This window comes from Pagrus pagrus, assembly GCF_965226575.1.
Source record: "Pagrus pagrus genome assembly, chromosome: 2".
NCBI classification, from domain to species: Eukaryota; Metazoa; Chordata; class Actinopteri; order Spariformes; family Sparidae; genus Pagrus; species Pagrus pagrus.
Window position 1 is genome coordinate 24,329,927 of NC_140186.1, and position 15,299 is coordinate 24,345,225.

Here is a 15,299-nt window from a genome sequence, read left to right on the forward strand (position 1 = left end):
TCATTATGAAGCCCTCAGAAGAACACAAACATGGCGACATCAGTTAACCCTCCATCCCTTGTCCCTGTCTCTTACCCCGAGCCAGTCTGAGGCTACCCTCCTTCAATTCAGCTTGCTGGTTTTCCATCGCCTTACAGCAGTACAAGAAGGCCTCCTTACAGGCTGCACCATCGATGATGTAATCGCTGCGCCTCTCACAGGAGTATGAAACAGGAGTCGTTTTCATGCCATCCAAACAACAGTCACGCTGCAGTTGGACTTGATATTTATTCACTGGAAAGAAAGAGGGTTGTGGAGGAGACAAAGAAGTGAGAAGGTATGGAGTACAAAAATAACGGTGTACTGGAGAGTTGCAAAAGAAATTTAAATAAGACAAATTAGACTCTGAGATTGTTCCTAATGTTTAGTTAGTTTTATTTAAATACCCTCTATCCTCCAAAACTCATCAAAAAGGCAAAGGAGGGGGGAAAATAATGAAGAAACCTACCAAAGCACAAGATAATATTGTACAGGCATACATTAAAAATACCATTCCGAAGTAACAGACTGACATCTTAAGTAAGTAAAACTTTTCAATTCCCCCTCGTCGCATAGATAGCGTTAGCAACTTGGTAATTTTACAGAGAAACCCTGATCTCAGGGCGATGTGATGTGTTCCAGCCGAACAGCAGAGTGAAAGCAAAGTTTACAGGGAACCAGTCTATATGCAGTGGTGTTTTCTCCAGCCATTACACTGTGCAATTAGTATTGACTTAATAATCATAAGAAGATGACTGAATAGGTTGTGACTGGCTAATGTAGAGCTGTGGTTCTTACCTAAGGTGGTTGTCACATTCATTATAGTAGTCCGTTTCCTCCTGCTGGGGGCTGGACATTTCGATTCTGGAAACACAGCAAGGAACAGATCTTCAAAAAACTTACATTCACTACAAATACCGCCTTGTGGCCTTGTACCTCAGCGCACAAGTCAAGTTGCAATTTGCATAATTTTTTGTCCCGACTTGCATTATATATGCAGTCAAAACTGTATTTGGAAATTTATGACAGGTTCTTCTTGGTGTCACAGAAGTTACTACTGTATTTGCATGTGTAGTGGTATGAGGCATCACTGCACCCTTAGCTTTGCTGCACCATCGCCCCTCTGGCTTATTAGCCAATAGTGGCTCATACAGAGGGGATAAAAGTAGGCCGTGTCCTCCCTCCTGACCTCTCGCTTCCTGCCTCTTCGGCCCGCCCACTTCCGGGTCGTTGGACTCGCCGATAGCAGCTGAGCACAGGTAGGCGCACGTTGCTATGCTGTTTTGTGTAGATTAGTCCGTGTTTTATGTAAATTACAACGGTGATCCTTTTAATAGATCCGGCGTCTCCACCGCGGTTGTGGCGATTATCTGCGGTTGTTCGCCGCTGTCAACTAGAGCATTGGTGAGTTAAAATGTGTTTCTGTCATTCATGCTGTAGCCAGGTGCTAAGCTCCCTTTTCGCTCCTCTCCCTCTAACAGTCGGCTGGTTGTGGGCTGCATGGTGGCTGTCTTCCCCTGCTGGGCATGTTTTCTTCGCACCTCTCCCTCCTTGGATGGGACGCCAATACACCCGGACAGATAACCGGAGTTATGGATGCTAACGCTAATTAAGCTAAGTAAGCGCAGCTGCGCAATCACTGCTACTGGGCCACTGCTACGCTACTACTGCTGCTTCGCCGCTGAACTGTCACTGTACTGTTGCTGCCGCTGCTTTGCTGTCGCTGCTCCGACAGCTCGGTTTGGTCGGCCGCCTTCGGTCAGCCTGCTTCCTGCTACTGGCTCTACATACTGCTGCTACCTGTGGTGCTGCTATATGTGTGCGTGCGTGTGCGTGCGTGTGTGTGTGTTTTAAAGACAGTCTGCTGAGGTTTGGTGATGTTTATTTGTTTATCTTCTGTTTAATGGTTGAATTCCTTTTGGTAATTTCTTAGTAGTTTGGGTGGTTTTCTTTGGGGTAATTAATTTGTTTATTTTTGGGAGTTTCTGGTATTTTCGTTTGGGGAGGGAATTTCCCAAGAAATGTTTGAACTCCCGTTATTTGTGTTAAGATCGATTTAATTATTATAAGTTGATATCTCTGGCCAGAGACTCTTTGATTTCTGTTGTGTGATTGATTTATAATTAATTCAATTCAATACTTAATTTATTTATTGATTATTTATATTTTGTTGTCACATGTTATGAAATAGTTTGGTTTTTCATAATTGTGGGCCCTCCTAATTGTGTTTTTCCTCTTCCCCTAGTGCTGAAGGCCGGTATTGGTGGTGGTGGTGGTTCCCCTGGGTGGTGGTGATCCCTTGTGTGCTGTGTGATCCCTGTTCAAGATTTTCTTTGTTGCACGTCACATTTTTGCTGTATGAGTGGGGTGCTCTCCTTTTTCTTTTGGATGTCACTCCCCTGATAAACCCCTCCTCCAGCCGGTAAGCCTCAGCCTGTACCCCCCTTTAAGTTGGGCTCTTTTCTTTTCTTTTCCAGTGCCAAACCATGTCTATTTAATAATAATAAAATTTTGTATCAAAATAATTGAACCACGTCTCCTGCTCTCCCTGAATGAACCAATCTGTGTCCTTTTATAATAGAGTAATTTACCTTTAGTACGGGTCCTTGGGCCTTAACCCAAGGTGGCGTTGTCGGTATTGAGTACATTAGTAGTAAGCCTTATCTAGGTATATGTATATTTTGTTTTTTTTTCATTCCCTTGATTTCAGTTGGATGAGCAGAGTGTATGGTGTGAGCGAATGTGTGTGAGTTAAAGGCGAAGCAGCAGTGAGTCTCTTCTTTGTAAGTATAATATTGGTGTCCGTAGTTTAAATCTCAGCAGCAGAAAACATGGAGGGAGAGATGCAGGAGTTGAGGGACCTAGTAGCTCAGTTGAGGGCGGACAATGAGAGGTTACAGAGGGAGCAGGCGGAAGTTTTGCCTGGTCCTAGTTCTGTACCTCCCATTGCCCGCGAACCTCCTTCAGCACCACCCCCTTCTAGCGCCTCTGTGACAGAGCGACTTATCTTAGTACCTAGAGACAGGAAGTGTCCTGTGTTTAGGGGTAGATCAGGCCTAGGGCTAGAAGAGTGGGTTGAGGAAATTCAGGCGTGCATGAGGGCCCGTCACCTGTCCACAGCTGATCAAGCCTTTTTCCTTCTTGACCACTTGGAGGGAGAAGCGCGTGAGGAGATAAAATATCGTTCGACCGCAGAAAGAAGCGACCCGGCCAAGATTATTACTGTATTGAGAGAGCTATACGGTTGTACCGACTCCTATGTTGCCTTGCAGGAGGCGTTCTTCTCAAGGCGACAGCAGGAAGGGGAGACGCTCCAAGAGTTCTCCCTTGCTCTGATGAGCTTGATGGCTTCCATAAAACAACAGGCTCCGGGCGACATGCCAAACACCGAGTTTTTGATGCGCGACCAGTTTGTCGAATATGTCACCGATGGTTCCCTCCGACGAGAGCTAAAACAGTTAGTGCGCAGACAGCCTGCAGCCTCCCTCCTGGAGGTAAGGGCAGAGGCCATCAGGTGGGAGCGGGAGGGGCTACCAGGGGGTGCGCGCGGCCGTAGCCACTCAGTCCCCTCAGTCATGGGTTTGCAGTACGGTGTTCAGGGTGTTCCCCCAGCGGTTAGCTCAAGTTCAACTTCTGAATTGCTGGAAGTGAAGGAGATGTTGAAGCTTCAACAGGAGCAGTTAAACAGACTCACCGAATCTCTCTCAGCTGCAGAATAACTCTCAGCGTAATCACCCTCCTCCCTATGGTCCATTAATCTGCAGGCGGTGTCATCAACCTGGCCATTTTGCCAGGGAGTGCGGGGGGGGGCGCGTGGCCCTCCTCATCCCCGGTCCCTTGCGCCTGCTCCCTCCCGGCCGAGTAGGCAGCAAGGCCCCGCGCAGCATCTGGGAAACTAGCACCCACCGAACTGTGGAGCCAAAGTTCGGGGGGGGCAACCACCGGCTCATCAGACATTTCAGGCACTGAGGGGGGAGCTAAGCTAATTTCTGCTTGTCCGCACGTGGACGTAGTCATGGGGGGAGTGAAAATTCCTTGTTTAGTGGACACAGGATCAATGGTTTCCACTATTTCGGAAAGCTTCTTCCGACAGCACTTTCAGGCTGGAGTGCAGGGGAAGCTCCAACCTTGCCAGTGGCTGCAACTTCAAGCCGCCAATGGCTTGCCCTTCCCATATCTCGGGTACTTGGAGCTTGAAGTCACACTCTGCGATAGATCGTTGCCAGGGTGTGGGTTACTGGTGGTCAAGGACCCCCCGGTGGGTGGATCACCTTACTCCCCTGGCATTTTGGGGATGAACATCCTACGCAGGTGTTACAGCACGCTTTTTGGGCAACATGGCAAAGCCTTGTTTGATTTGCCCACGGTCATAGGGGCACCACAATCGGTGGTGCAGGCGCTGCAGAAATGCCACCGAACCTCCTTGGATCCTCCTCTCAAGGTCACCGGCAGAGTCAAAGTTCTTGGCAAGAAGGCTTGTCGGATTTCTGGTGGCACCATGCAAATCGTTTCAGCCACATGTTCAGCCCAGTATTCTGGGACTACTGTACTCTTTGAGCCTTTGGAGAAGGGCCTCCCTGCCGGACTGCTGGCCTCTCCAGCATTGGTTAGAGTCGAAGGTGGCACCGCCTACATCCCAGTCGTCAACGTGGGATCCTCTGATGTGCTGCTTTACCCACGAACAGTCGTCGGTGCTTTGAGTGAGGTTCATGTAGTGAGTCTGCCCTCTGGGGTGAAGGAGGTCCCATCTTACTTGGCCACAGTGGCATCACAAGCCGCGACTCCAACGCTTCAGGACCAAATAGGTGCGGTGGATCTGTCCGCCTTGCCCATTGACGAACAGAATGAGGCGCGTGTTCTTCTCTGGAAATATGCTTCCGTCTTTTCATCCTATGAGGGCGATTTAGGCTGTACTAGTCTAATTTCCCATGAAATTCCCCTTTTGGATGACGCACCAATTCGCCAGCGCTATCGGCGCATACCACCATCAGACTATGAAGTGGTCAAGGAGCATATCAATCAGTTGCTTGAGACGCAGGTTATCAGGGAGAGCTGCAGCCCATTCGCCTCGCCAATTGTTTTGGTCAAGAAGAAAGATGGTAGCCTACGCCTATGCGTAGACTACAGACAACTCAATAGCCGGACCAGGAAAGATGCTTTTCCGCTTCCTCGTATCGAGGAGTCGCTGGACGCGCTTACTGGTGTCCGCTGGTTTTCCACCATGGATTTAGCCAGCGGGTACAACCAGGTTCCGGTCGCCGAAGTTGACCGCCCCAAGACGGCATTCTGCACTCCTTTCGGCCTTTTCGAGTGGAACAGAATGCCATTCGGGTTATGTAACGCACCTAGTACGTTCCAGCGGCTAATGCAGCGCATTTTCGGGGACCAGCAATGTCGGACTCTGCTGTTATACCTCGACGATATTGTGGTCTTCTCGTCCACCTTCCAACAACATCTGGAAAGACTGGAAGTGGTTTTGCAGCGGCTACAGCGAGAGGGTTTGAAGGCCAAATTGTCTAAATGCTCCTTTTTTCAGCAAGAAGTGCATTATTTAGGGCATGTCATCTCAGCCCAGGGCGTTTCAACTGACCCCGGCAAAGTGGAGGTGGTAGCCAGCTGGCAGCCCCCGACCACTATCTTGGAGCTGCGATCCTTCCTCGGGTTCGCAAGTTATTATCGCCGCTTTGTGGAGGGTTTCGCCAAGCTGGCTGCCCCTCTCCATCGCCTTGTTGCTGAGCTTGAGAGGTCAAAGGCCAAGCGGTCTGAACCCCGTGTTTCAGAAAGGTGGTTGATAGAGCATCAGCAGAGTTTCGACGCACTAAAATCTAACCTTACCACCGCCCCCGTGCTTGCGTACGCCGATTTCTCCCTTCCCTTCATCTTGGAGGTCGACGCAAGTCACGGAGGTCTGGGCGCTGTACTCGCACAAGAGAAGGGAGGGAAAGTGCGGCCCATAGCATTTGCCAGCCGAAGCCTGAGACCACCAGAGCGTAACCCAGTCAACTACAGCTCCATGAAGCTGGAGTTTTTGGCATTAAAATGGGCTATGACGGAGAAATTCCGTGAGTACTTGTTGGGCCACAAGTGCGTTGTATTCACGGATAACAATCCTCTTAGCCATTTGTCCTCAGCTAAACTTGGAGCCTTGGAACAGCGTTGGGCAGCACAGTTGGCATCGTTCGATTTCGAAATTCGGTATCGGCCTGGCAAAAACAACACTAACGCAGATGCGTTGTCCCGCTTGCATCCACCGATGGACGCCGACTTGGGGGTATTAGTGTCTGGTACTCCATTTCCACACCCTCTAAAAGAGGCCCTTCAGGCCCAACGGCCTCCAGCGTGTCAGTCAGCTGTCTGGGCCTTGCCACAGTATCCGCCAGCTGACATTGGCGCACTTCAGCAAGCCGACCCAGTGATCCTTGAAGTGTTGGCTTTTTGGCTGCGGAAGCAATATCCGGGTCGTGAAGAACGCCAGCAACTGTCTCAGCGCTCTTTGGTTCTGCTCAAGCAGTGGGGCAGACTGATTGAGCAGGCCGGAGTTGTTTATAGAAAAGTCTTGCGCCCAGATGGGGGGGAAACGGTTCTGCAGGTACTCCTGCCTGTTGCATTGCAGAAGACAGTTCTTACGGAGGTGCATCAAAACCATGGCCACCAAGGTGTCGAGAGGACTTTGGAGTTGCTGAGACAACGGTGTTACTGGCCAGGGATGTCTGAGGACGTGAGAGATTGGTGTCGGGCCTGTGAACGGTGCTTAGTGGCCAAGGATGGTGGGCCACCTGCCCGTAGCTTTATGGGACATCTGTTGGCTTCGGAGCCAAATGAGATCTTGGCGATGGATTATACCATGCTGGAGCCAACCCAAAATGGGTTGGAGAACGTCCTCGTCCTCACCGATGTGTTTAGTAAATACACCCTTGCTATCCCTACCCGTGACCAGTGTTGAGACTAACGCCGTTAGAATAAACGCGATTACGTAACGCCGTTACATTCCTCTGTAATTTGTTATCTAATTAATTACTTTATCCAGCGTTACTAACGCCGTTTCCGTTACTAACATGACTTGTGTTGCCGTTACTAAAATCGGGGCCCCAGCGCGATCATGGTAAAAAAAAAAAAAGCCTGCAGCCAGCATGAGTTCTAGGCTATTGTTTTTTCTTTTCTTCCTTTCCTCCTCCTCACTTCATAAGCGGGCTGCAGAGTAGAGAGCACACTAGTACAACACGGTTTCGATAAATACCAAGGATAAGACAGGTCATGTTTTGCGGATATGGAACAAGGAAGTAACTGACTTGACGATGTATAGCTGCGTGACATCATTGACGAATCCTTGTAGGAGTTTATTTTACACACAAACCGACGTAGCTTCTGTGCGGCGCACACACACAACTTTCGACCGGTAAAACCAAAGTGATAGACAGAGAAGAAATGGCGAGTACAGAAGAGGAGGATAAAGTGGGAAAGTCGGCGTTTAGCAAGTGGAAATATAAACACTCTACTCTATGAAACTGGCGTGTGAAACATGCTTCTAAAAAGCCGAATTCTTTGACATATTACTTTGTTTTAGTAACGCAAAAATTACTTTTCCTAGTAATTAGTTACTTTTATAATAGAGTAATTGAGTTACTAACTCAATTACTTTTTTAAGAAGTAATTTGTAATTGTAATTAGTTACTTTTTCAAAGTAATTTGCCCATCACTGCCCGTGACCAACGGGCCTCTACTGTTGCTCATGTCCTTGTCACTGAATGGTTTTCAAAGTTTGGCGTCCCAGTACGGATGCATTCCGATCAGGGCCGAAACTTTGAAAGCACCCTCGTCCGGCAGCTATGTTTGTACGGCATTGAAAAATCCCGTACTACACCGTACCACCCAGCGGGTAACGGTCAGTGCGAGCGTTTTAACCGCACCCTGCACGACTTGCTGCGCACTCTACCAACATCACGAAAACGTGACTGGCACTCTTGTTTGCCACAGTTGTTGTACGCATACAACACCACCCCACACCAATCTACAGGAGAATCGCCCTTTTTCCTCATGTTTGGCCTCGAGGCCAGACTTCCAGTCGATTTCTTGCTGGGGCGAGTGAAGGACCCCATTAGTGGCTCGGTTAACGACTGGGTCCAGGAACATCAGACCCGGCTTCATCTGGCTTTCGAGGGTGTCCGCGACCGGCTGAAGGACGCGGCCCAGCGCCGGAAAGAACGCCACGATCAGACGGTGCGGTCAGAGCATTTGGCAGAAGGCCAATTAGTGTTGTTGCGGGAATTTGGTTGGAAAGGCCGACACAAGATTCAGGATAAGTGGAACCAGGTGGTACATCAGGTGGTTAAAGCTCCCTCTGGAGATGGTTCGGTGTACACAGTGGCACCAGCAGAGGACCTCGCTAAGGTCAAACGAGTGCATCGCACTCTGCTTAAAGCTCTGGCCGGGTTGCCTGCCCTGGACAACACTTCTGCTCCTTCGACCAGTTCAGCCACCAGTCTGCCAGTCAGGCCTGATGAACTGTCGGACGAAGAAGACTTGTTGGCCTTGGTAAGGGAACCCCCTCTTCCTCCAGCTGACTGTGGTGCTGGGGAGGGGCAATGTGCACCGGCGCTGACATTGCCTACCACCTCGATAGAACCCTTGCCCCCGGCACAATTCGCTCCTTCAATTGCCCCGCGGCAACTGATACCGCCATCAGCACCTTCCTCTGGCTCAGCGGTATCATTACCATCTCAGCCTGCTCCATCACGAGTCTCTCCCTCAGAAGAAGCCGTCTGGCGACGGACGACCCGATCTACAGCTGGTCAACATTCGAACCTTCATCACTTGCCCAGGCCTGCCAATGAGGTGGCTCAGGAGAGGCCTTCAGCCGTTCAGTCAAGGGCTGTGTCTGCTTTCTTTAGACCGTGGTCTGAGAGGTGATCTTTTAAGCGCATCGTCGGGTCGACGATGAAAATGGGGGGGATGGATGGTAGTGGTATGAGGCATCACTGCACCCTTAGCTTTGCTGCACCATCGCCCCTCTGGCTTATTAGCCAATAGTGGCTCATACAGAGGGGATAAAAGTAGGCCGTGTCCTCCCTCCTGACCTCTCGCTTCCTGCCTCTTCGGCCCGCCCACTTCCGGGTCGTTGGACTCGCCGATAGCAGCTGAGCACAGGTAGGCGCACGTTGCTATGCTGTTTTGTGTAGATTAGTCCGTGTTTTATGTAAATTACAACGGTGATCCTTTTAATAGATCCGGCGTCTCCACCGCGGTTGTGGCGATTATCTGCGGTTGTTCGCCGCTGTCAACTAGAGCATTGGTGAGTTAAAATGTGTTTCTGTCATTCATGCTGTAGCCAGGTGCTAAGCTCCCTTTTCGCTCCTCTCCCTCTAACAGTCGGCTGGTTGTGGGCTGCATGGTGGCTGTCTTCCCCTGCTGGGCATGTTTTCTTCGCACCTCTCCCTCCTTGGATGGGACGCCAATACACCCGGACAGATAACCGGAGTTATGGATGCTAACGCTAATTAAGCTAAGTAAGCGCAGCTGCGCAATCACTGCTACTGGGCCACTGCTACGCTACTACTGCTGCTTCGCCGCTGAACTGTCACTGTACTGTTGCTGCTGCCGCTTTGCTGCCATTGTGTTGCTGCCGCTGCTTTGCTGTCGCTGCTCCGACGGCTCGGTTTGGTCGGCCGCCTTCGGTCAGCCTGCTTCCTGCTACTGGCTCTACATACTGCTGCTACCTGTGGTGCTGCTATATGTGTGCGTGTGCGTGCGTGTGTGTGTGTTTTAAAGACAGTCTGCTGAGGTTTGGTGATGTTTATTTGTTTATCTTCTGTTTAATGGTTGAATTCCTTTTGGTAATTTCTTAGTAGTTTGGGTGGTTTTCTTTGGGGTAATTAATTTGTTTATTTTTGGGAGTTTCTGGTATTTTCGTTTGGGGAGGGAATTTCCCAAGAAATGTTTGAACTCCCGTTATTTGTGTTAAGATCGATTTAATTATTATAAGTTGATATCTCTGGCCAGAGACTCTTTGATTTCTGTTGTGATTGATTTATAATTAATTCAATTCAATACTTAATTTATTTATTGATTATTTATATTTTGTTGGCACATGTTATGAAATAGTTTGGTTTTTCATAATTGTGGGCCCTCCTAATTGTGTTTTTCCTCTTCCCCTAGTGCTGAAGGCCGGTATTGGTGGTGGTGGTTCCCCTGGGTGGTGGTGATCCCTTGTGTGCTGTGTGCTGTGTGATCCCTGTTCAAGATTTTCTTTGTTGCACGTCACATTTTTGCTGTATGAGTGGGGTGCTCTCCTTTTTCTTTTGGATGTCACTCCCCTGATAAACCCCTCCTCCAGCCGGTAAGCCTCAGCCTGTACCCCCCTTTAAGTTGGGCTCTTTTCTTTCTTTTCTTTTCTTTTACAGTGCCAAACCATGTCTATTTAATAATAATAAAATTTTGTATCAAAATAATTGAACCACGTCTCCTGCTCTCCCTGAATGAACCAATCTGTGTCCTTTTATAATAGAGTAATTTACCTTTAGTACGGCTCCTTGGGCCCTAACCCAAGGTGGCGTTGTCGGTATTGAGTACATTAGTAGTGAACACCCTCGTGTTGCCACACATGTACTGTATCATCATCAACCCTGAAGCGCAGAAGATCTCTACAATCACCATAGTTTCAAAGTTGACCCAAGATCAGTGTCATGAATTCAATATCCGACCAAATGTGATATACAGTCACAATCTTTTGAGTTGTGGCATTGAATTATGGCCAAAGTGAAGCTGACCTTTGACTTTCTGGATGTCAATTGTTATTACTTTAGCACTTTACACTACTAGCTATTTTTATGTGAAATTTTGTTTTAAGGCCCATACGCACTGAAACTGATGTGCCTGAATTGAAGCATGCTCCTATGGTGCACTGCAGGCATCAGATTAGAATTGCCAACTCCACAGAATCAGCAGTATTTTGGAGAAAAGTCACTATTTAGGGCTCATCTAGACATGCAGTGTGTCAAACCCAAAACAAAAACTCTGTCTTTGTATTGCTATGACAGTCTCCTCTCCTCCCACAGAATATTATTACAGGTACGTCAGTATTACATACATTGGATAAGTTTTCACAATAGCTGAATTTGGCCGTTACTGATGAGAGATTTCACAGCAGTGTTTCACTGGCCGCAACGATGCACAGCACCTCAGCTGTGATATCTCTCCCTCTGTGTCCCTCTCAATGTCTCTCCTGATTTTTGTTTTTCCTTTGAGCACTCCAAACGGGTACTGTGGCTACAGGAAAGCAAGCAAAATTCAAAAACATGGTCAGCGTACAGGCGTTAAAGCAGTTGGATGTGCTTCGTAATGTTTTTGGTGCACGTTTGGACGCAAGCATCTGATGCTTTCAGTGCGTTTGGCTTGTAAATTCTTGGGTTGTGGCCAACAATGTGTTTTCTTAGGTCACAGTGACCTTTGACCACCAAAATTGAATTAGTTCATCCTTAATTCCAAGTGCACGGTGTCAAATTTCTAGAAATTCCCTGAAGGTGTTCACAAGAGTTTTTAATATTTCATTGGTATATATGTTCAGTGGATGGAAGACAAAGTCATGTTACCCAATCTGTAGGGAGTGCCAGAAGTCGTGTTGGACTCAAACAACAGCCCAGCATCGAAGAACACACTCATAGAGTCCCTTCCTCCACCTGGTGTGCAGCCTGTGTCGGACTTATCTACAATGTCCCACACCTGAGCAAAGAGGAAGTGGAAGTAATTCACACACAGAAAAAGAAAAGGATAAGTAGTAGGGTTACACAGTGTAAGCTAAACGGACATAACTGTAAACTCACATGACAGTTTGGGTATGACTTTAAGAGCATTTACTCAAGCAATTGCATTGCATTTGCTGTAATGGTGTGCTGATCGATACAGAAATGTGTATATCCCATACGTTTCTGTTCTAGGATCGATCCTCACATGAAAAGATGGATAGCTAAACTCAGTAATTTGGGGTAAATATGTATTGGTGATATCAGCCAGGGTTTTATTTGGAGATCTGGTGAATCACTAATATTCTGCAAGACATAAATATAGCAAATATTATATGAGGCAACATACTAACGAACTTGGAAGTTAACATGTGTGTAATTGTTATATAAAGCTTTTTGAGTTGAAACCCTTTCAGATTTTCAAAGATAAATATGAGCTGAAATGACCTTTTTCTGAGTGAGGCGGTGCTTGTTGTTTAGGACGTAGACGCCTTTGTCAACTGCGACCAGTCCCACCGTGGCTCCTGGATCTCCTGTGACCTTCAGACCAAACATCTTGCCAGGTTCATACGATGGAACAGCTCTGGATGATTCCAGCTTCAACTAGATTTGAAGGGGAGATCAATGAATGAGACATGCAGTTTTTTATTTGTTAAAGCAGCATGCTCAAACTTGGCTACATCAGTTTGTCTCACCGAGCCCATGCAGGAGTCCTTGACATCCACCCAAATAGAGTCTGACACCACTTCATTGTCATCTGTATGATAGTAGGCTATGATGCGGAACGATGGCAGCATTTCTTTGGTCACGACTTCTATCATGGATATCAGCACTTGGCCTTTTGTTGTGTAACGACCATTTTTTACCAGCCGACCTCTGCTCAGGATCTGGGGACACAGATTCATACATAAGCACTTATGCCACAGGGGTAAACCAAATGCTGAAAGCAACACAAACACATGTGCACAAATACATAGGTGCAAAACAACCCTCACTAGGTACGTGATGTCAATTTGTTGATGCTTGGTAAACATCAAGTTGACTTTTAGGTTTTCTCCTAATGTGACTTCAGCTGTATTCACACCTGTAATAAAAACATTACACAATTAGTTTCTGGACATTTAGGGGGCTGTTCCACCATCTGATATGATTTCAGGATGTTCCTCACCTATGTGGATGTAATTGTTGCTTTTAGTGGTATGTGGGAGAGCTGTCATGGTGGCTGATGCTTGCCTCTCACGTGTAATGCGAGGATCATTGGTCTTTGCCTGCAAATAAATGCACACAGTAAATATATACACACACAAGGTATAAAAAGTTATAAAGGCTTTCCCAATGTAATCAACAAAAGGGGAAATATCAAAACCGAGTAAAGTAAGCATATTAAATAATAAAAAGAGATCAACATAAGTTGATAGAAGTCATACACTGTATGAAATACAACACTCACTGACTGTTTCCATCAGCCATAGCCCATTCTTTTTGTTATGTTTTGTCTTAGCATTCATCTACCAAAAGATGCTGTAATGCAAAGGTTTAAATGAAAATCAAGCAATTATAAAGACATACTTTAATCTGTAGTGGTCCACTGGTTTCCACTATATTGATGGTAAGTCTTGCCATGCCATTGGCTTCAGTGACGCCGTTCACCCGGCCTGGATCAACCACCACTGCAACACCATGTGCAGGAGTGCCATCAGGATTCAAAACTTCAACCTGCCATCAGAGACACAAACAGCTGAACTATCTGAGTGCCTTTGCATCATAATGAAAATACATGAAAACATTGCAATGATCAATTATAGTTATTAAGAGGCAATGTAACTATACTTCTGCAGTCAATGTATGTAAATGTAAATAAGCACTTTATGTACTTTACCGCAACATCGAAGGACATTCCTGGTTTGAAGTATTTGGGTGTTTTCTTGAAGAGGATGGTGTACGGTGATGTGACAATCTGGACATTTCTCAACTCTGCCTCCACCATTTCACTACCTGCGAGTTGATGCAGAAATACAAACACGTTCACAAACAAACTGATTACAGAAAACCTCCACCATATCTTTATTTTCTTTTTCCCCAAGACACAAATAATACTGTTAGTTACTTTGATGCTGAAATATTATGAATCACACGTGAGCAAATATACTGACTGGGCAAAAAACAAACATTCTGTCTTTCTTACCACTTTCTGTCAGGACACTGACAGCTACAAATATGGGGCTCCCCACCAGGTTGAGGATTTGTGGGAAGGTCTGTGTGATGTACTCTTTCTTTAGCGTGGCAGCTCCATTACCCCGATTAATCTAATGTGACATAATACAACAGTGGACCTTGAAATATTGTCAGTGAAAGTACAGGAAAATAGGGTCAGCTTGGCTCTGACCAATTTATTGGCAAACTGATAGAAATAAAGAAAAAGGTTAAGAATGTGCTTGCCTGCACTCTCTGAAGAGAACTTGGAAAGCTCTGTTTTTTACCCTCTTGTATAACCCCAAATACCACGTAGGCCGTTCCATCCACCTCTTCACCAAATAGATACCTAAAACCACAAAAGAAGGACATGCTCTAACCCACAATCAAGTAAACCAGGACAAGTAAAACTACTACGGACTGAACAACACCCTTTATTTTCTCCTTCAATCAATCTACCAATCACACTTAGTCTCTTCAGATGCAAAAAAAAATACATACGTAGCTTTGATGTTGACGGTGAGCTCTGGGTTGTCCACGTAGAAGAAGGAGCTCTCAGGCGTCAGCTTCACCTCAAAACTAGGCAGCACTGAAAGATGAATGATTGAATGAATGAATGAATTAATTAATTAATTAATGAGATTTTTTTCACATGTCCAGCCAGTTAAAAGTATTTGAATGTTAAAGGTGTATAAAGGTTTTAAATAAAAGTATCGGTCATGAGGGACTTACCATATTCTTTTACCTCAAACTCTGCAGAGAAGCTCTCCTGTGGGTTGCTTTCCAACCTTGCCACTATCTTCCACATGCCAAGACTAAACACAGACACATACAAGAACAAATATTTCAGTAATCAGGCAAATAATTCAAATATTCATGAACATTTTGAGACTGATGGTAACACATGAATCAGACTTTAGATCCCATGGATCGGACAATATATTCTTACCCAAATGAGCTGTTACAAAGTGTTTGATGTTTATACTGTGAGAGCAGTAACGACACAAACATTGAGGTTTAGGAAAAAAGGGTGTAAAGCGCTCAGGTTGGCTGGCAAACTGTGCAATAGGTAGAATGGTTGTACTACCTTTATTTTCTGTCCTATTAGGGTGGTTAGATTAGGTCATAGTTCATTAGGATTAAATGTATTTTCATGTTTGTTAATTTACAGTTAATCTTGATAGATTCAAGACTCTACAGTTTAAAGGAATAGTTTAACACTGCTGCTGGGAGTTAGATGAGAGGATTAATACCACTTTATCCATTAATGATCCCCTATAGGTCTTGTCATTCATAGTCACCACATACAGTTCCACTGTTACGCTGGTGACACTCAGCACACTTTTTCTCAGC

General features: G+C 46.3%; 2 protein-coding genes across 10 annotated transcripts in view; one reads left to right on the top strand and one right to left on the bottom strand.

Moving 5' to 3' along the window:
* Positions 1-15,299, bottom strand: part of LOC311269735 (complement C3-like) — a 40,395-nt gene that overhangs the window by 17,864 nt on the left and 7,232 nt on the right. For both annotated transcript variants that reach the window (XM_084374087.1, XM_084374088.1), the window contains 13 exons: positions 14,679-14,761; positions 14,448-14,535; positions 14,193-14,295; positions 13,939-14,059; positions 13,633-13,748; positions 13,323-13,469; positions 12,922-13,021; positions 12,749-12,837; positions 12,449-12,640; positions 12,201-12,356; positions 11,604-11,733; positions 817-882; positions 76-273 (listed from right to left, as the gene is read on the bottom strand). In XM_084374087.1, the coding sequence (XP_084230213.1) occupies positions 76-273; positions 817-882; positions 11,604-11,733; positions 12,201-12,356; positions 12,449-12,640; positions 12,749-12,837; positions 12,922-13,021; positions 13,323-13,469; positions 13,633-13,748; positions 13,939-14,059; positions 14,193-14,295; positions 14,448-14,535; positions 14,679-14,761 (1,589 nt within the window). The remainder of the gene's footprint in view (positions 1-75; positions 274-816; positions 883-11,603; positions 11,734-12,200; positions 12,357-12,448; positions 12,641-12,748; positions 12,838-12,921; positions 13,022-13,322; positions 13,470-13,632; positions 13,749-13,938; positions 14,060-14,192; positions 14,296-14,447; positions 14,536-14,678; positions 14,762-15,299) is intronic.
* LOC311269750 (uncharacterized protein) lies at positions 1,115-10,414 on the top strand. Of its 8 annotated transcripts, XR_014624142.1 has the most exons (4): positions 1,115-1,422; positions 1,500-1,636; positions 2,264-2,440; positions 9,385-10,414. XR_014624142.1 is itself a non-coding variant. In XM_084374124.1 (2 exons), exon 1 carries the CDS (start codon positions 7,795-7,797, stop codon positions 8,923-8,925), a length of 1,131 nt encoding a protein of 376 aa, XP_084230250.1. In that variant the 5' UTR covers positions 7,706-7,794; the 3' UTR covers positions 8,926-9,521; positions 10,171-10,414. The 8 variants fall into 8 exon arrangements, 4 of the variants coding, with proteins under 4 accessions (XP_084230250.1, XP_084230252.1, XP_084230253.1 ...); XR_014624140.1 differs by having other exon boundaries at positions 1,115-1,636; XR_014624141.1 differs by having other exon boundaries at positions 1,115-1,636; positions 10,171-10,414.